Raw genomic sequence first — 19,435 nt, forward strand, 5'->3', positions numbered from 1 at the left:
CACCCAGCGAGGCGGGTCGTCGGCCAGGGTGTGTGTGTGTGTGTGTGTGTGTGTGTGTCCCACCCCGGCCTCTCCGCTAACGGGAAAGGCAGCGGCGGTCAGAATGACTCGGCGGCAAAGTCACCGTCGTGGCGCGGTGACGAGGAGCGGGGACGTCTTTACGGCCGCTCGTATCTCCTGAGGAGGGAGCGGCTACACTTTAACAGGCCCAGAGATAAGGAGCCCGGGGGGGGGGGGGGGGGGTGGCGGTGGGGGGCGGTGGGGGGGTTGGTGGTAGACGCAAGGAGAGTAAAACAAAAGGGAAGGAAATCCAGACAAAGGCTGTCTGGATTTTATTGAGGGGAAAGACGGCCGGACGGACGGACAGGCAGTGGTGTGAGGCGTGGGAGACAGACGGGCAGCGGGGCAGATAACCCCCTCGATGGTATCTGGGCGCCGGCGGCGGTGGTGGCTGACGTTGATGGAGCGGGAGTGATGCCCTTCAAACACCAGCGCCTTCGTCTCATCTTCCACTCCTCCCGCCAGCCCGCCCGCCGTCTCGTGACGCGTGCGCGTATGCTGTGCACGCACACGCGCACGTGCGCACAAATAAACACGCGCATTCCCATATGCACGCGCTTCCGCACACATAAACACACGCACACATACGCAAATAAACACACACGCGCACATATACACACGCGCATGCATACACATATACGCACGCACACATACCCCATATGCACACGCTTGCATCCGCACAGGAACACATCCACACATCCACACGCATACATACATGCATATACACACGCACGCACGCACACATGCATGCATACACACACAAATGCGCATACGTACACACACACACACACGTGCGCGCGCAATCATACACATAATACACGCATGCACATATATACACACAAACATATACACAGGCGTGCATACGCACACAAATATACACACACATGCGCGTGCACACACACACTATTGTCTCCACCTGATCCCCATTCAGTTGGAGCCTTCATATGCCCCCCCCCCCCTCCCTCCCTCCTCCCCTCATATCCTCCCACCTCTATGAAATGCCAGCTACATCTCCTCAAACTGAAGGACGGATTGGGAAAGGGGCTCAGAGGGTCTGTTGGGGTTCGGGCTTTGGAGAGAGTGAATGAGTGAAGAGCATGTGCGTGCGTGCGTGTGTGTGCGTGCGTGTGTGTGTCTCTCAGGCTGGGCAGAGCGCCTGGGTTATTCACCCCACCAAATGTTCCATTTTCAATGTTTTAAACCCCTCACATATAGTGTTAGGGTTACGTTTTCTACCTTCCCTTCTCCCCCCCACCTCTTGTTCTTCACCTCCGTCCTGTCCTCTGTTTCCGTTTGCTCCTTCCATTCCCTCCACCTTTTACATTGTGGCTGACATGTGACGAACCTCAACACCTGCATCCTGTTGTTGTGGTGGCACGACAACGGCGCACACACACACACACACACACACACACACACACACACACACACACACACACACACACACACACACACACACACACACACACACACACACACACACACACTCACTCTTCTCCAGTCGTTTCTCTGCATCTCTTTCGCTCTATTTTAGTCTCCGTTCAGTTCCTCTTATCACTGGTCGTTTATTTGATGTCACACACGTTTAGTGTAAAGGGTGTGCTGCCACCTGGTGGAGACTCAAAATACTCGAGGCACAATGCAAGCACATTGAGTCCCGACAATTCCAGGGGTCAGTGTGCAGCACATTTTGTGTTTAAAAAAAAATCTATAGAAAAGTAACCAAACTCAACCTTACCAATGCTCTAACACTACATGGTTAGAGAACCACGGAGACTACATGGTACAATAATCCTCCCTTTTGTAAATGACGGCCGACTAAGGCAGAAAACCTGTCCAGCTGTCCGGTGCGTTCTGGCCCTCTGATAAACCGCCTCAACAGCCACACCAGAGGGCTATAAGCGCTGCGTGGGCCTCTCTTCCAGGAGACGGCGCCCTGGTGCAGAACCCCGCCGAGCCCCAGGCCGTGGCGAGGGAGGCGGCCCCGGGGGTGCAGCGGGAGGGGGCCGACCCGCCACAGATCAAAGGGCCCGTGGAGCTGCCCGAGAGGAAGAGGAAGGAGGAGGAGGAGGTGCAGCTGGACCGCCCCGAAGCCGGTACGTCTCTGCCGGGACCCCCGCCGGGGATCCTGTCCTTGGCCCTCCAGCGTCCAGAAAGGGGGCTTTTTTTTTGTGTCATTCGGTTATTTTTAAGTAGTTAATTTTGATCTTTTTTTTCTTTTTTTTCTTCTATTATTCTATTTTCTTTATTCATGCAAAAGCGTTGTACGGTTTACGATTAAAGTAATGGATCCTACACAACGGTCTCACCCTTAATGGCTTCTTTTTGTTTGCTACAATCCGAGTCGTTGCGTGGTTAACTGTGCGCCGTACGAGACGTCCCCGCACGTGGGAAATGGGCGACGCCTCGGCTCGAATTCCGGCGGAATATAATCGAATTAACGTTTTTCAGCCTGATTTTCCCCCACAGAGCCGCTCAGAGCCTCTGTCTCTGTGGCTTCCAGCGGGCCGTCTCTGCACACATGGTTAGGTTCAATTAAACGCTCTTTATGGCTCCTTTAATGACCCGTGAGATTGGAAGTTAAGACCTTATTAGCAGCGGCGCCGCCGCCCGGCGCAGGTGACCGCAGAGAATCCTCAGAAGTGCCGAGGTTTTGCGGGTTCCAGTCTCGCGGTGGTGTGACGTCACTTCCTGTGTGTGTGTGTGTGGGGCACTCACTCCTCTCTCTGCGCCCGTTATGTATCAGAAATCTAGTAACGGCAGCTGTGACTGTGAATATAATTATATTGTCTTTACTACTGAGCAGGCTCTTTTATCCAAACCGAGTAAAACGGAGATTTAATTCTGGAGCAGGTAGTGGGCAGGTCGATGCCTGGATCAGTCAATCTTTTACCCCTCCCCCGCCCCGCCCCCCCCCCCCCCCCCACAGGTGTGGCTGTGCCAGAGGGCGACGCCCACCGGCACGAGCCGCCCATCCCCCACGACGAGGTGCAGGTGGACAACAGGAAGAACAAAGCCGAGTTTGAGGAGAACCACAAGCTGCCGGTCGCTCCTCCTGCTGGAGGAGCAGGAGAAGGAGGTGGAGGGGAGGAGTCCCCGAAGGAGGGGGCGCCGGGCCAGGCGGCGGCGGCGGCGATGGCGGAGGCGGCCAATAAGGAGCAAGGTGGGGGAGCGGAGACGCTGACGGAGGAGAAACAGAACCCCGCCGTCGCCGTGCTGAAGAAGGAGGTGAAGGACATGGGCGGGGCCGAGGTCCCGTCCGACGAGGTGCTGGAGGCGGGGAAGGAAGCTGGGAAGGGGGCGGAGCTGAAGGAGGGAGACAACGCGGCTCCCGGGAAGGACGCCGTGGCAGGGAATGCGCCGGAGAAGGAATCGGACGAGGCGGGGAAAGCTCCCGACGCCATGGTGAAACGTGAGTGGGGCTTCTTTTTTTTTTTTTTTTTTTTTGCAAGGTGCACGGGAATGTATCCGAATCCTTATCCCCTGACGTATCCCTCCACAGCAGAGCAGACAGTGATCCAACACAGTGATGATACCTGATGATAGTCTAGTCACTAGTGCACGTACAGCAGTATTATTCGTACCTCTTGGAGGTTTGACCCGCCGTGGTGTTTTCATCTACTCCTTCAGCTCCACCCGTGGACGGAGCCGAGCACCCGCCCGCCGTGAACGCCCCTCCAGCAGCCGACGGCAACGGAGGAGAGGACAAGATGGAGGGTAAGAGAGGGTCCTGTGTTGGTGGGTGGGGTTGGTTAGTTATGGAGCGTCTATAGATGCGATGGACCGTAAATAGCAGTGTAAAGTCCTCCTTGAGTGCATCTAGAAATCACCCCCTCTCTGGAAATGTTCTACTAGCTAGTGTTCTACTTTTAGTAGTGTAGTATTATTATACTAGTAGTAAAAGTGTTTGGATGTAGCATGCCGCTTTACAAACAGATCTTAATTCATCGTCCGAACCTCCTCATCAGTTAAAGTTACCTAAATACCAAATCAAGTGTTGAATTGAAACTATGTCTTCAAGCGTGGATGCACACTACTTATGCAGCTTTTATAAGGGTTAATAATGTTTCTAGATGCTATTATTTTGTGACTGATCTCTGTATCGCTCTTTTCTCAGTTTTTTGTTTTATCACAAACTGCATTCTCTACTGCTCTGGCTGAATCCATCAACTCTTTTCCATTTTAAAGACGAATAAGTATCAGGAACAGATTAGCCGCGCCAGACCAATTCGCAAATGCAGATTAGTCTGGAAACTCTGTTTGTATTAGATTTCCAGCTGGCGAAAAAGCCTCCGGACCCTATTGGATAGGCCAACAACCAATTAGAGCAATGAACAGTGTGTCACAGCAGCGACCATCTTGGTTGTTAAATGAAGATGCCTTTTAACGGAGCTCCCATAGGGCGGTCCTTTCAACAGTCATCGTATTAGACCCGCCTCACATTATTTAAACGATTGTTATTGACCCCAACTTTCAAATTGGTCTGGTCAGGAACGGATGCTTTGTAAATGTTCTTTAGTTTCACTCTCCTCCTTTTGTATTTATGAATCTTTTTTCTTCCACCATTGCTCCCTTTTTCTCTGTCTTTCTCTCTGCTGGGCTTCCTCACAGTGATAAAAAAGCTGGTCGCAGGTATGAACTTTGACCTCTCCCTGCCGCTTTGCCTAAACCTTGTCTGTCTGTCTGTCTGTCTTTCATGTCACGTTTAGTTTCTTTCCGCAAGTATGCGCTTCACGCGCACATAGATGATCTAGAAAGTGGCCTTCCACACCACTGTTCATCCACGCTAACCTAGTCCGGTGTAGTTTGTGTCAATAATCGTCTGTTTGTCCGGGTCTGACATGACACAAGGTATGTTATGTTATCAAAACTCTAATTTAGGTCTGTGTCCTTGTGTGGGCTTGAATCAGAGATGGAAAACACACATAATTAACCATTTTAATTAATGGTTAATTAACCATTTCAACTTAATTAATTTAACCTTATTAGTTAAACTTGGAAGCTGGCCGCTGGCTGCATTCGTATGGGATCAAAATGGCTAGATCCGTCTGGAGCACCACTAGCCCCTTCATCACGGCTGTGTAACATTTCTAACAGGTCCGGTCCTTTCTGAGCTGCTTTTAATGTGTTCATGTCTCTGACCGCGTCCACCACGCAGAGGGCCAGAACGACCACGCTGTGCTGCTGCAGGTCATCAAGGAGCAGCAGGAGACCCAGAAACGGCTGCTTGACCAGCAGGCCAAGCTGCTGGCCGTCATAGAGGAGCAACACAAGGAGATCCATCAGATACTGCCCGCAGGTGAACACACACACACACACACACACACACACACACACACACACACACACACACACACACACACACACACACACACACACACACACACACACACACACACACACACACACACACACACACACACACACACACAATGTCAAATAAAATGACATGAAGCCGAGAGAAAGAGTGCAGGGATGCTCGTGTGTTGTATTATATAAAGCGTTGTATAATATTTTTAAAAAGACTTGTTCTTCTTCTTGTAAAAGGCGTCGCGGCCGATGGAGATGGTGACAAAAGCGTCCAGGAAAACGCCCAAGGGGACACGGAGGCGGCAGCAGCCAAGCCAAAGGACTCGGCTCTGGCTTCGGACCTCAAGCAGCCCGGGGAAACTGGAGCTGCTGATGGAGCACCACAGGCAGGAGCAGCAGCAGCAGCAGCAGCAGCAGCCGCGGCAGGGTCTGAGCTGCACGTTGTTCCCCAGAACCAAGCACAGGCTGGGGATAAGAATGCCAAGCTCCAGCCGCCCGTTAAAGCCGCTGTGGTTCCTGGGGTCAACAAGGCCGGGGAGGAGGCCATCGCAGCCGGGGGGCCGGGGTTAGCAGCAGCTGCAGCAGCTGCAGCGGCGGCAGCGGCGGCGGTGGTAGCACCAGCCGGCCATGAGGAGCGGGAGCTGGGCGCCAGGGGCGTGCCACTGGGACAAGGGAGACGGGGGGACGCCGGGCCCGCGGCCAAGAACGATGGGGTCGCCCTGCCAAAGGAGGAGCCGATGGTGAAAGAGTTGGAGAAGGACAGGGTGGAGAGGCTGGAGGCAGAGAAGGGGAGGATAGAGAAGGAGGTGCAGGCACGGGTGGAAAAGGAGCGCTTGGAGAGGGAGAAGAGGGAGCGGCTGGCCAGAGAGGAGCTCGAGCGGTTCGAGAAGGAGAAAGAGAAGCTGGCCAAGGAGAAGGCCGCCAGAGAGTTGGCCGAGAGAGAGCAGAAGGAAAGACGAGAGAAGATGAGAAAAGAGCAGGATCAGATAGAGCAGGCGCGGAGGGAGGAGGAGAGCCTGCAGCAGGAGTTGCAGAAGATGGACAGCGAGATAAACGCTCGTGCGCTGGAAGAGGAAGAGGAGAAGCAGAAGCAGCAGGCGAGGCAGGCCCAGCTGGAGCGAGCCAAGGCGGTGCAGGAGTCTGAGGAGAACGAGATCGACGAGCCGCTCAAGAAAGGAGGGCGAGACCTCAAAGTGAGGCTGGAGGAGAGGGAAGACCAGGCCCTCGTCGCCGCCGCTCTTTCCAAGGAGAAAGACACGGACCTGAGGAGGAGGCGTCGGGCTGTGGACCCCCTGCGGCCCGGGGGGATGCCCGGGCTGGAGCCCCTGCTGGAGCTGGGCGGGGCGGACCTGCACGCCGCGCTGGAGGGACAGTTACTGGGCGGGGCCATGGTGCACAGTAGGGGGATCAAACAGGCAGCCGAGCCAGAGAAAGAAATATGAACGGCACAAGGTGGCGTGGGCAGGTCTCGGCGTTGTGAACCACATGCTGAACACATTCCAGGTACTGGAAGATGCGCCGGTGACTGTCATCACTGCCTTCAGAGACTCAATAGATGATTACCTTGTTGGTTCTGATCCCCCCCCCCCCCCCCCCAACTCCTAAGAGTAGTCTCTATGGAGATGGTTGTTCAAGCCTTATAAAAGAGACTCATAGACCAGCAGGGAACTGTACAGATTCTCAGACGGAGAGGAACCAAGCACCATAGCTCGTGCCCTATATGTGCGACCCCCCCCTCACAGGTACATAACGTATAACACAAAGATATGGGTGTACGTTTAAAGTGACTGCCGAAAAGCATTTCCTTCCATGTTCAGGGTACAATGTTGATTCAACAGACACACAGACCAGAACACGCTATCAATAGGTCATACTTGTTTAGTCTTTATGGCTACCAAAGATCCCTAAGAGCTTATTGATTTGCAATTGAGAAAGCTTATACAATATACTGTAAAGAAAGAAATTATATTCAATCCACATTCTTTGCTTTGATAATGTATATCCCGCTAGTCCTAGTTCCAAAGTCTTTATAAAATTCCTATTTTTATGTATATAATAACTTATTTTGTACTTGAGTCAACATTTTGTATAGGAGAAACTGTACATCTATGCAAAGTAAATCCCTCAGAGGGTTTTTAAGAGCATAACTATCCAAGGATTCACTTATTGTTTGGGCTTTTTGTGAAGGCTTTTGTGTTTGTCAAATCAGATCTTTTGTGTTTTATTTTGTGTTTTTATGTTTGAAATGTAAATACTGCAATTCTCAAATGTTTAGAACTGAGCATTTGTTCATTAGAAATCTATTTATTATTCCTACACAGGCTGTCATTTGTGTTCAGTAATGTCTGTGTTGAAGTGGATTAACATTTAGGATTTTGAGCAGATAAACAAAAACAACGATGCCTCGGACTATTGCAGCACTTTTTCTTGTAAACCGAATTGTTTAAGTTTGCAAATTATAACATTTCTCAAACGTTTCCTTCAGTGCCTTTAAAGTTGATTTTGGGAACTGGCAACTGTCTCCATCCCTTTAGACAGGACTGTCGCTAATACAGTTAAAGGTAATATTTCATATATTTTCTGGAGGGAACTCTCTGCTTTGTCCTAATGCTGTTTCAATGAACATGTTTCTGAAGTACTATTTTTCAACATTTTGTATTCGCTGGTAATAAAATTCAAGTCAAATTAGATTGTTTTGTTTTACAATTTATGTTTAGATACATGATTTCGTATCGAAATTATGATTTCCCGATATATACACTCTATAATATGAAACAATCATCCTATCTTTATTTTAATATCCATTACATTACAAATCATCATACAGTCACTTTCAGGCATTTTATATGGTATGCTGATCCAGTGCGTGAAAAATGTCCCGAAAGCGTGCTATTTCGCTGCTTTCTTGGCCTGTAAAAGAACATGGTCTATTTATGAAATGATCAATATCACATTATTACAGTGTATTTGGCTTTGCATCGTACTCACCGCATTTAGGAAGCATGTCTTGAGCGCCTGGAATTCCTTCACACACAGATCCTTCTGCAGCTCCTGTTTACCTACGGTTGTAGCTGTGACACATTTTCCATAAGCCGATGCCTGAATGACACAGAAAGATGAGTCATTGATCATTCTTTGCAGGACTTTGCAACACTTTATACTTCAAGTCACACCAAGAAAAGTATGACTTGGAAACAAATACAAAATACAATGCATTAAGGACAATGTAGCACCTTGACAAAGGTCAGCAAGTGTGCGTCCTACATCGCTCGGTTCCTACCTCTGCCGGACATTGAGCCAATATCTCGGGGAAACGTCTTAATTTTTCACGGCTTCGGGTCCACACATTGGTCCCAGACATCTTAGTGGTTCACTGGCTCTTGGAGGCAGCAATTTGTGCTACTTGTGGACAATCACCGACTGGATCAACAATGTCGAGTTGAACATGACAAACACTAAAACATGTTCGATTAAGAATAATTATTGTTCGACCTGCAATTTAATCTCCTACAAGAGTTCTTACTTAATCCATGAGTAGAACATGTCATATCTGTAATGGGCAACGCCATGTTGTTGACCCTGTGTGATCGTCAGCAGCGCGTCATCGAGAGAGTCACGATTCGCCAGTTTTTCCTTCAATCAAGAGGGGACGTCCGTTATCCTCACGTTGATTCGATGGTGACTAAAAAATGACCAAAGAGGCGAGAGCCAATAGTATTAGGTTTAACTACCGTGTGATTTGCAAGCTGTCAACTTTGGGCCCGCCTCCCTAACCCAGAGCGATGAGGAAGATGAGTGGCCTCCTGCTTTCTAGATTGCAACATCATGGCAACATTTATGGAACGCGTTGCATTTGTTCCCAAAGTAGGTGCTATGTTACTATACTGTTGTCTCTTTAATTTAATCGTATGCTTTGACAAACGAGAAACCGCTGTCGCTTGGCGGTGTTCTGGCCAGCAGTGTCTAGCTAACCAAGCTAGCAGCTAGCTTAGCAAGCATACAACACTATTGGTAACTTTGGCATGACAACTTGTTTGGTTTTTAACAGTGTGTAACATACAATGGGTCCCCGTGGGTCTATCAGCTCTAGCTAGCTCTGGCGTAACAATCCTACCATCCGATATGTCTGTGTTGACACTTTTCTCCCTAGAAAAAAAATAACTCGAACTGTGTACCCCTATGTCGCTCTCTTCAAGATGCCCACCCTGATGAAGGCCACAGCAGATGATGAAAACCCCTGCCCAGGCTACCTATTTCAGGAAATAGGAAGTATCCTTTTCCAGTTTATATGGTCAAAGTCATAGTATGTTTGACCGTCTATGTATGAAACACACATAACTGGCCTCTATTGACACACTTGAGTCCCATGTTGTTGTTTTTCACAGCTGTATCAGTTGGACGTTTCAGCTGATAAAGTTGAAACAGCCCACAGGACCATATAATGCTACAGTGTCTTATTATGACCAGAACATAAGGCGGTACCATGGAACATTTAGCTGTGATGGCAGTTAAAATAAGGATACCCTCAACAAATGCAAAATCAATAAATGCATATTATTTCATTAGATAAGATGAGTTATCACCCCAAAATATATTTAGATGGTGTCATTCTTCTGATACTGCAAGCCAACAGTTTGCTCTCTTTTTCCAGTAGTCCAATAACATTACCGGAGGTTAATTTGCTGCTGTCTGTCACTCGTTGTCTCCTTAACCGTCCCATGACTGTAGAAATCTCCCATGAGTCTGCAGGATCTGGTCAGTTTTTGTTGGAGTACCTTCTAGACCGACTGCGGGTCGACTCCTGTCATGTCAAAATTAAGGTGAAATCACTAACAGTTTGTGAGATTATAAAGTTATAGTTAAAGTTAAGGCTATAGGATGGGCGTTTTGGAAACATTCACGAAAATGACGGGGAATATGACACAATATTGATAAATAGCATGATATGGGGATATAGGGTTTGTGTGTGCTCGGACTAACCGCTTCCGTGTCTGTTTGTGGCAGGTGTTGAAGATCTTCGTCCATCTCTGTGCCCATGGCTCGCATCACTTCCTCACTGAGCTCAGAAGAAACTCCACCTTCATCCAACAGGCCTCAGGTTAGAGGAACTGTCTCTCTCCACCTACTCGTCCCACTTTTCAGTGTCAATCTATAGGTGCCAACTATGAGAAATTCTTTAACATATTACAATGAACAAATAAATATAGTAGGTAATGTATAGTAAGATAGTAGTATTACTTAGTAGTACATTGTCTTACTAGTAAAGGAGAAATACTAACCATGCCATGAGGGATAGTGAAAGGAAAGAGTGGTGCTATCTTCTGAATGTTAACAGTATTCTGGTGTTTCGTCTCCTTTATGTCCTCAGCATACAGCGGTCCGGCTGACCCCATCCACGGGACTGCCCTCTACCAGAAAGTCAGGAATACAGCGCAGGTTGGCTATAGATTGTGGTTGTTTTCCTTAACACACACTCGTGTAGCACATTACTGATTTAAATACACGCACGCACACACGCATCCACGCACACGCAAACACCTGTAAAGTTAAATATATACTAAAGTAAATGCTGTGTTTTCACAGGAAGTGGGCAGATTGCTTTTCACTGACACGATCCTGGAAAAGACCCCGGGCTCAGTCGGCTGCATAGCTGCTCAAACGACAGGTGAGTGATATTTACCGACCGTTGGACTGGACTTTCTGGCTCATAGGGTTCTATTCTAGTCATTCTATAATTTGAAGCTAGATGGTTTGTGAATTTATTAAAATAGAGATACAATTATATGAGTGTGGTGTTTGCCCGTATAGAGGGAGAGAGACGGCAAACATAAAGAGACTGCAAACAGGACCTCTTGACCGTCTACTACTGTTACTTTCTAAGATGAAAATTGTGCTCTGTGTGTGTGTGTGGAATCAGGAATGGGATCTGAAGCGACCCACAGGACAGCCATGCAGGGGTTTGGATGTAGCCCAGGGAAGCAGGGGGCAGGTGAGTGGCCTTCCGTGTCTGCCCTCAAAAGTAATCACATTCGGTGAGCTTGGCTAAATCTGGCAAATACTTACGACGTCAGAGGTCGGCAACATGATGCGTAGGAAGTAGCCATGGTGCTGCTTCACCCATGCTATTGGGTGAAGCACATCTCCCCACCCACCCTTGGGTGACTCTTCAGTTTTCGTGTAGGCCTTACTCTCTGAACGGTCTGGATAGATAAAGGAGTTGGGTTGAGATGAGTGATAACCGTTAACTGCACACCCCCACCCCCCACCCCCCACCCCCAGCCTCCAGCAGCAGCAGCCTGCTGGATAAGCTCCAGCATGCGGCCGGGGTGGTGGCGAGCGCCGTCCTCCCGCCGCACGAGCAGCAGGGCATCCGACTCCACGACAACCACTACCGTGCCGTGGCGGCGCCCCCGACGCCCATAGAGGTGGCGGTGCCGGCGTGTGCCTACGACCTACCTCCACGTGGAAACAAAGGTCAGCTATGGTCGTACTGCAGGAAGTACTTTACATTGACGCGTGCGGAAATTCCCTGTGAGACAATACAAAGAATGACATTAATTGTAAAATAATTTCAAACATAAAGATAACATGAACATAAAATGGAGATACAACGCTCATAACACATACATTAAAACAGCAAGGATTGCCACACTACTAGTAAATTACGAAGTTGAGTGAAAAGTCATTCTCTGCTTCCTTCCTCTTTCTTTTGACCCTTGTAGGCACCCAGAGATGCCCAGGCCAGGTGGGCGGTGGCTGGGAGGAAATGGACAGCAGCAACGGCTCCTCGCACAACTCCTCTCAGGGCATGGCAGCCAATAGCCAGGCCTCGTTGGGCAGGAGCAGCAAGTCAGGGGGGACCGGCAGCCAATCAGGGGGCAGTAGAGAGAGCAGCGGGGACCTCTCAGACAGGTGGGCTGCTGTGTTTTCCTCCTGGCTGGTTCATGGTGTGTGGTTTCCTCTATTGCCCCTTTTCCACCGACAGTACCAGCTCAACTCGCCTCGACTTGGCCCGCCTTTTTTTGCGTTTCCATTGCCAAAAAAATGTAGTAGCTTTTTTTTAGTAGCACCTCCGTCGAGGTTCCAAGTGAGCTGAGCAGGTACTTTTGTATGACGTAAACAGGTTGCTGGCCACTGATTGGCCAGCGGCTGCAAACGGGACTAATCACTCAAAGTTAAGTTGTGGCTGGAGTCCACGGACCCGCTCCTGAGGGGGACACGGATCAGCGTTTCGCCCTGTGTGTCGCTCCTTTCCCGGGGCTAGAGTTAGGCTGCGCGTGGTTGTGTTGTGTGTGTTCGGCCTGGCTGGAGTCCACGGACCCGCTCCCGAGGGGGAGACAGATCAGCGTTTCGCTGTTTCGTTTTAGTGTTGTTTCTTTCCCAGTGCTCGAGTTTCGCCTCCATCAACGTTACCATATGACAACAATAGTCATTTTTATTTTATTTTCCCATTTCCCATCATAACCTTTCCTGGGAATCAGGAAATAGTCTCGATCAGATTTCCTGGGAATCCCGTCTCCCGGGATTAAAACCTAATGACCACCCGCCCACGTTGAAGAGGTTCTTTTCTACGACCCGCCCACGTTGAAGAGGTTCTTTTTTAGATGGAAACGCGACGTGCCTGGAACCAAACCAAGTCGTGCCTCGCTAAGTCGTGGCAAGTTGAGCTGGTACTGTCGGTGGAAAAGCGGCATATGTAGCAACACTTCCCTTATGTAGCAACACTTGTTCCCCCAGGGTGGAGGCCATGCAGCTAGGGGACTGTGGCCAGGAGATGGCGCTGATCAGCAGGCTGACCGAAGGCTCCAGGGTCTTCCTGACCAGAGAGGAGAGCCAGTACTTTATCAAAGAGTAGGTGCATTAGAAAATTTGAATTCCACCATGTTAGTTCTGCCTGACTCCTGTTTTTGTGTATATTCCTTACTTTTTAGGTGGTTTTACTGGTTTTCATTGGTTGCACATGAAACATTGTACATGCACGTTGTCTTACTTCCATATTGTGGTTCTTGTTGTCTGCAGGTGCGCAACACTAAACTGCGAGGTTGTGGTGGAGCTGCTCGCAAGGCAACTCCAGGAACACTCACAAACTGTCCAAATGGTAACATGAACCTAAGCTCTGTGTGAGATTTATTTTTGTGCCCTATTTTTGTGCCCTTGACTTGCAGTGCAGCCGTAACATTTGTGTTGCTTCTCCTGGCCACCAGAGGGCGCTGTGTGCGGTGGCCTGCCTCCTCACCTCTGACCTCCTTTCTCTGGAGCAAATCTTTGGAGCTACGCGTCACAGGCTCGGCAAACTGAGCGAGGGTCCTCAGGGATCGTTGACTAACAAAGCCACCAAGGTAGCTAAGTCGTGTCCACGCGCTACCACATACAGAACAAGCCGGTTAAAGCACCTTCAGACTGTTCTAAGCCTTCTCTGCGTACTTTCTTTGCCAGATATTGCGCCAGCTCGAAGCCATGCTGGGCGGGACTGGGCGTGTCCCCAGACCGGAAGTGGCAGCCAGCGACCACCTGGCCTCAGATGACCTGCCCTTTAAATCTACCTACCCAGTGGCTCCTCCACCTCCCCCGTCAAGTCTCTCGGCCGGTCTCTCCAGCCTCCACAGCTACCAGGAGACCCCCCTCATGTCCACAAAGCCCTCCATGGAGGTCACCGGCCGGCCGCCCCCTTCCGGTCGAGAAGAGGACCAGAACGGTTCCTCGGTCCACGACCACGGAGAGATTCCTCTGAGTCCCTCCGAGGAGTCGGGTGACAGCCAGGCAGAGGCTGCCAGGACTAGCGAGGCAAAGGTGAACTCGGTCGACGAAAGCAGCCAACGTCCTGGCGGCTGGGAATCCCTTTCCGATTCGGAGCCGTCGCGCGTGGGAAGGCTGTCTCTGTTCAGAGGCATGGAGCTGGTGGTGAGGGGGGGCGCCTCCGCCTTCTCACCCGAAACAGACCTGACGCATGCATCCAGTCTCAGCCATGTTGGAGGAAGTCCAACCACATATCACACTATACCAAACTCTGGAGGTTCCTGTTTTAGTAAAACCAGCAACGTTGCGTCCCAAAGCAGCCAAACAGTATCAGCTTTTTCCTTCCTTAACTGTTGACGAAGGTCACAGACTGGATGGTTAAGTTATGTCAATTCAGTATGAACAGATAAAGGTCTGACACTACGCTAGGTGTTTTTGCATTTCCAATGCAAGAATCTGATGTTAAAAGCCATAACTGAAGTCATTTTCTGCTCATGAATTCATGACCCATTGAGTAAAGCTATAAGAATCGGGTCAACCTCCCCTTAAATTAACGTTTGAACTCTACAATGCTTATTTAAAGTAACAAATCTGATTTACTACTAATGCAAACACTTGAGGACTTGGAACTGCATCATTATGCAAATCTGGTATGGGTGCATCTCCTTGGAGTATATACTTGTTCATACTACTAAGGTATGAACCAGACTCTGCTCTGGATGGATATGAGTGTGTGCTGGTTAGGTCATGCTCTGGCCTTTCTCTTGCTGTCCAGAGTTGAAGATACTCCTTAAGACCATGCACTATTTGGTCCATCACCCTTAACATTAGCAAGTCATCCACACAGTGGAGGAGCCTCTGGGGCCCTGCAATGCAGGGAGTTGTGGGTTTGAACTCTGTGCAGTGTTTTAGAAGTTAAACAGGTGACCGAGGTTATGCCTCAGGATTTTGTTAAAGGAAGCTAGATCTCTTCAGTGCAGGGGAGTCATTCTTGATTCACATTTTGCGCAGCATTAATTTTTATCACAAATTCTACGATATGAAGTGTCTTCCGTTTTGTTTTTTTGTAGGTACGAAAAAGTAACTCGTATCAGTGAGGTTTGATTTCTATGCTATTTATACCATCATGTTGAAGCATATCAGTGCTTGATAACAGGTGGGAAATAAGATTAAAAAAGTAGATAAGTGTGTGCTAAAAATATATATATCGATCTGGAAAAGGATAGGCTTAGATCAAATTATAACACTAGCTTTGTCAACAAGAATGGAAAGCTATATAGGATTCCTTGCCTATTTAGACACTGTTTGGATTAATTGCATATGAATTGCAGAATGCATCCGAGATTCTTCTTGAAATAACAAAAGGTACGAATAGTGTGACTGCTATTAAAGTACAATAACACATCCTTCAGTTCACACCAGCCTCATCATGGTTAGCATATTTATCTTATCTTTACAACTGTACAGGTAGACAGGCGAAGTGGCATTATGTATTTAAAAAAAAAATGAAATGCAATGTATGAAAGTAACACAAGTATATACCATCAATAAGCACAAGACCGTAATAAGAGACAGATTCTATGTACTCAGCCACACACTTGGCTTTTATTGGGTCAAACTTTCAAAATTTGAATTCATTTGATTGAGCATTTCAATATGGAAAAAAGAACAAAGCATAAAAATGAACAGACATAAATCCTGATTTAACTTAATGAACACAGTGTCTTGGTCATACCACACAGGCCATGAAGCAGTAGGTAAAACAAACAAACTTTCCATCAACTGCTTTGTTTATTTTAACCTTTTACGTACATATATGTGCAGAAAGAAAAAAAAAAAACAGAACTGAAGATTTGTTTTTGGAGCACCATGTTCTCTTGTGCATCTCCCTGGCAGTGTCTCACCTACAGGAATTCACTCTGAGGAGCCTATAAATAGCCAGGGTCTTATGTGAAGCGGCGTCTCAGTGGCGACCAATCTTATCCGTTACCCTCAAGCCACACCCAACCACACGCTTAAGAGTCAACGCTTAATATTACTTTTAATCACTTTGGTTATCTATACACAAATACACACACAAAGAGTTCAGAACTCAATGGGGTTTTTTCCTTACGAATAGCAAAAGCTAATTTTGAGTGTTTAAGTTGGCCTTCCGTTACCAGTCGGTGTGAGGAGGTGAGTCGGATGCATGGACCTTGTAAACTTGCTGCACATGGAAAACACTGGACGACTCGCGTCTTGAGTAAACAAGAAGAAAGACTGGATAAAGTGTTTCGCTTTGTGTAGCACTTTGATCACACACACCTCTCATCGTCATCATCTTTTCTGTCAATTAGCACCAATGAAATGTTTGCACGACAACAACACTTGCATGTAAAAGAGAATGTTGCCCTCTTCCTAAAGTGCCTGAAGTACATACATACATACAGTACATACATACTGACACCACACACAGAACTACAGTGGATGGGCTATGGAAAAGGCAGGTATTTCTTATGGTCTCCCCCCACACCCCCCGTGCCCACCATCCATCCACACCACACACACAAACACACACTCTCTCTCTGCTTGCCCTATGTTTGCTGGTTGCAAGGCGGGACCAGCCGGGTCCGGTTCTGATGGGCCAGGAACAGTAAGGTGGGGAGAGCGCGGGTCAGAGGGCGGGAAGTCACCGCCGTCACGTGGAGCCCGGCAGAGCTCTGATCTGCATGCTGCTGAAGTGAGCCTCCCTCAGTAGTCTGTTGATGTGGTGGTAGGAGACGACACCACCACCGCCGGTGCTGCTGCTGCTACTGCTGCTGCTGCTGCCGTTGCCATGGAAACCCTGCAGTGAGGCGCTGGCAGAATCCTCGGGTTGGGGGCTGAGAGAGCTCTGGCCGTGTGTGCATAGACTGGTGCTGGCTAGGGTACCCCTCTCCGGACTACTGACCCCGCCGCTGCTGTCGCTGCTGGACGACTGCTGCGGACAACCAAGAGGAAGGCAAACACGTGACATCGGGAGGGTGGCACCCGGGACAGATAGGACTGCTAGTTTAGATAGTGGCACTGCAGCATTTCATGTAGACATTTGACCTCAAAACGGTGCTTAAAAATGTCAGATATTCATCCATGTTTCTATATATGGATATCTGAGTTGAAGCAGTTGAGGGACAACCATTTGCATGTCCATCAATGGCAGCCAAGCCACACTACAATTTCAACTACTTCATCAGCTCACCTCAACATAAATTGAGGATTTAGAGTAAAAGGGGCAATGGATCAAAAGTCTGATGTATAAATGAGGCACAGAGTAAAAAGACGTCAATGGACTGCATTGATTCAATTAACCCAAGATGGGCCCTGAACCATTCTCTGGGCTCACCTCTGAATCCCAGACGTCTCTCCCCAGGTCCGACACTATCAGGTCATGTCCCCCTCCTGACCTCTTGGCGTGGGGGTTCAGCTGTTGGCCCTCCTCGCTGTCAGAACCACGGCGACGCTTCCTGTGCGTTTCAAACAGCAACAAAAAGACAATGAACCGAGAGAAAAATACCAACATCGCATCGAATTATCAGACGTGCTCCTCATCTTATCAACAATTGATATTGACTATTGATGAAGCCACGTCGAAAAATGTCTGATGGTATTGAAGCAAAACGCAGAACATACGGCTCAGCGTTCATGGTTACATTACCTGTTTTCGGTCAACATTTTTAGGCGAGTCTCGACGGACTAGGGATATCTCGGGGTAACAGAAGACAGTACCAGGGCTGGGCCAGATGACGATATAACCACTCCGTAGATCGTCCAACACAGATGTGACATTAACTACAGCTCGGCACCATAACCATCTCAGCTCGCTATGGCTACACTCGGCTAGTAGGGTTCGGGTCCAGCCTAACCGAAGAAGTCCTGTCACCAAAATAAAGATATCCCCACGAACTGACCAATCTAAATCTAAAGACAGCGTGTCCTCCGAAGCAATGACATTAGCAAGGGACGATGGGGACTCCGAAACGTAGCGTCTCCCTGGTTATGCAACGATATCTCGAAAAAACTCCAGTCATGACAGGAACGGTGACAAGCTATCAAGCTAACATGGCTAACTTGAAAGCCACAACGGGACCAATCCTAGTACATCAACCTTCCGCTTTCGTATCGCCCTTCGTCTCTCGACTCAATCTATATGCATTGGAAACTATCTCCACCAATGACTAAATGAACGCCCGCAACAGCCTGGACCACTCGGTGAGTTTGTCAACTTAACGGCGGCCACGGATCGTAGAAGTATGACGGCAGCTCACTTTTTCCTAAGTTAACGCCGCTGACTAGAATAGCTTCTGGTTACCGTCGGCTGCGCAGCTGCTGCTGTTTACACGACGCTGCGTAACCTGACGTCACATCCAATGCGGAACTAGTCGGCATGTCAACAATATGCACATTTACACCAAAACTGCACTAATAGTAGGGTAGCTCAGTCATTGTTATCTTTATATATTGTTCGAAGAAACAGTCAGAGCATTCAGAGAATGCGGCAGTCAGAAACGTACGGTGTTAGGCAACATGGAAGAATTTCCCCAAAAGCCTTGCTGTTTAAATAATAGTAATATATAATAGCTTGGGTTGTGTGTGTGTGTGTGTGTGTGTGTGTGTGTGTGTGTGTGTGTGTGTGTGTGTGTGTGTGTGTGTGTGTGTGTGTGTGTGTGTGTGTGTGTGTGTCAGGCATGCAAACTAGTCACCTTTCGGCGAAATTCTTAATTTTTTACAAAATTGGCCATTCGTTGGTGATTGGTGATTCGTGGAGATCCATTGAGAAAACATTGGGGGTGGGGGGTCGGGGGTCTACAGTCTGACGAAAACGAGACGATAACTAAATAAAAATCAATTTAGGATGACAAAAACTACGACGAAATCTTTTGACACGCTAACGAATAAAAACGAGACGAAAATGTAAGCGGGACGATTTGGGAAGCGATCCAATCAGAACCAAGCTCTTTATGTGGGGAAGTACTGATCGTCCCGCCCGGCAGGGAAACTAGCAGGCGCTCGCTGCGTCGCAAGCAAGTGTCCCTTTGTAAACAGTTTGGCGCAACAATCACCGGTTAAAACACAACCAACTTGAAGTCATTGGCAGACGAGTCATCCCAAAATTCACGTAAAGATAAGCATCCTTAAACAGTTTTTTCTTTCAAGCTAATGTTATGTTTGTTTTCGCTAAAATTGGAATAGGCCTACAATACAAGCTGAAAGAAACCACCGCTGTCCTGTAACGGTACCGGAGCTCTGTGCTGTCGACACCACAGCGGGGCACAGAAACACAGGATTCACTGTGGTTTCTGTGACATGAGAA

General features: G+C 48.5%; 4 protein-coding genes across 5 annotated transcripts; 2 read left to right on the forward strand and 2 right to left on the reverse strand.

Annotated features, from left to right (window-relative positions):
• Positions 1 to 474: 474 nt before the first annotated feature.
• Positions 475 to 8,052, forward strand: LOC311366799 (uncharacterized protein; the record flags this gene model as incomplete). The annotated part of the gene is made up of 7 exons (XM_084485577.1): positions 475 to 553; positions 1,986 to 2,156; positions 2,990 to 3,472; positions 3,691 to 3,777; positions 4,672 to 4,692; positions 5,219 to 5,359; positions 5,608 to 8,052. 7 exons carry the CDS (start codon positions 475 to 477, stop codon positions 6,810 to 6,812), a joined length of 2,187 nt encoding a protein of 728 aa, XP_084341703.1. The 3' UTR covers positions 6,813 to 8,052.
• Positions 8,053 to 8,149: 97 nt separating this feature from the next.
• Positions 8,150 to 10,150, reverse strand: ndufaf8 (NADH:ubiquinone oxidoreductase complex assembly factor 8). Its single transcript, XM_084485722.1, has 4 exons — positions 10,039 to 10,150; positions 8,651 to 9,052; positions 8,359 to 8,469; positions 8,150 to 8,280 (listed from the first exon to the last, which is right to left on the reverse strand). Exons 2-4 carry the CDS (start codon positions 8,729 to 8,731, stop codon positions 8,260 to 8,262), a joined length of 213 nt encoding a protein of 70 aa, XP_084341848.1. The 5' UTR covers positions 8,732 to 9,052; positions 10,039 to 10,150; the 3' UTR covers positions 8,150 to 8,259.
• On the forward strand, positions 9,151 to 15,572 carry LOC311366906 (AP-4 complex accessory subunit Tepsin-like). The gene is made up of 13 exons (XM_084485683.1): positions 9,151 to 9,234; positions 9,567 to 9,639; positions 10,099 to 10,190; positions 10,375 to 10,468; positions 10,739 to 10,806; positions 10,954 to 11,035; positions 11,288 to 11,359; positions 11,650 to 11,844; positions 12,093 to 12,282; positions 13,108 to 13,221; positions 13,390 to 13,468; positions 13,575 to 13,709; positions 13,807 to 15,572. The coding sequence occupies exons 1-13, from the start codon at positions 9,196 to 9,198 to the stop codon at positions 14,461 to 14,463; spliced, it is 1,890 nt and encodes a 629-aa protein (XP_084341809.1). The 5' UTR covers positions 9,151 to 9,195; the 3' UTR covers positions 14,464 to 15,572.
• Positions 15,573 to 15,678: 106 nt separating this feature from the next.
• Positions 15,679 to 18,412, reverse strand: LOC311366931 (protein VCF1). Of its 2 annotated transcripts, none has more exons than XM_084485715.1 (3): positions 17,780 to 18,412; positions 17,468 to 17,588; positions 15,679 to 17,062 (listed from the first exon to the last, which is right to left on the reverse strand). In XM_084485715.1, exons 1-3 carry the CDS (start codon positions 17,794 to 17,796, stop codon positions 16,784 to 16,786), a joined length of 417 nt encoding a protein of 138 aa, XP_084341841.1. In that variant the 5' UTR covers positions 17,797 to 18,412; the 3' UTR covers positions 15,679 to 16,783. The 2 variants fall into 2 exon arrangements, with proteins under 2 accessions (XP_084341841.1, XP_084341840.1); XM_084485714.1 differs by having other exon boundaries at positions 15,679 to 17,065.
• Between the last annotated feature and the right edge of the window lie 1,023 nt (positions 18,413 to 19,435).

This window comes from Micromesistius poutassou (assembly GCF_964030765.1).
Source record: "Micromesistius poutassou genome assembly, chromosome: 21".
NCBI lineage: Eukaryota > Metazoa > Chordata > Actinopteri > Gadiformes > Gadidae > Micromesistius > Micromesistius poutassou.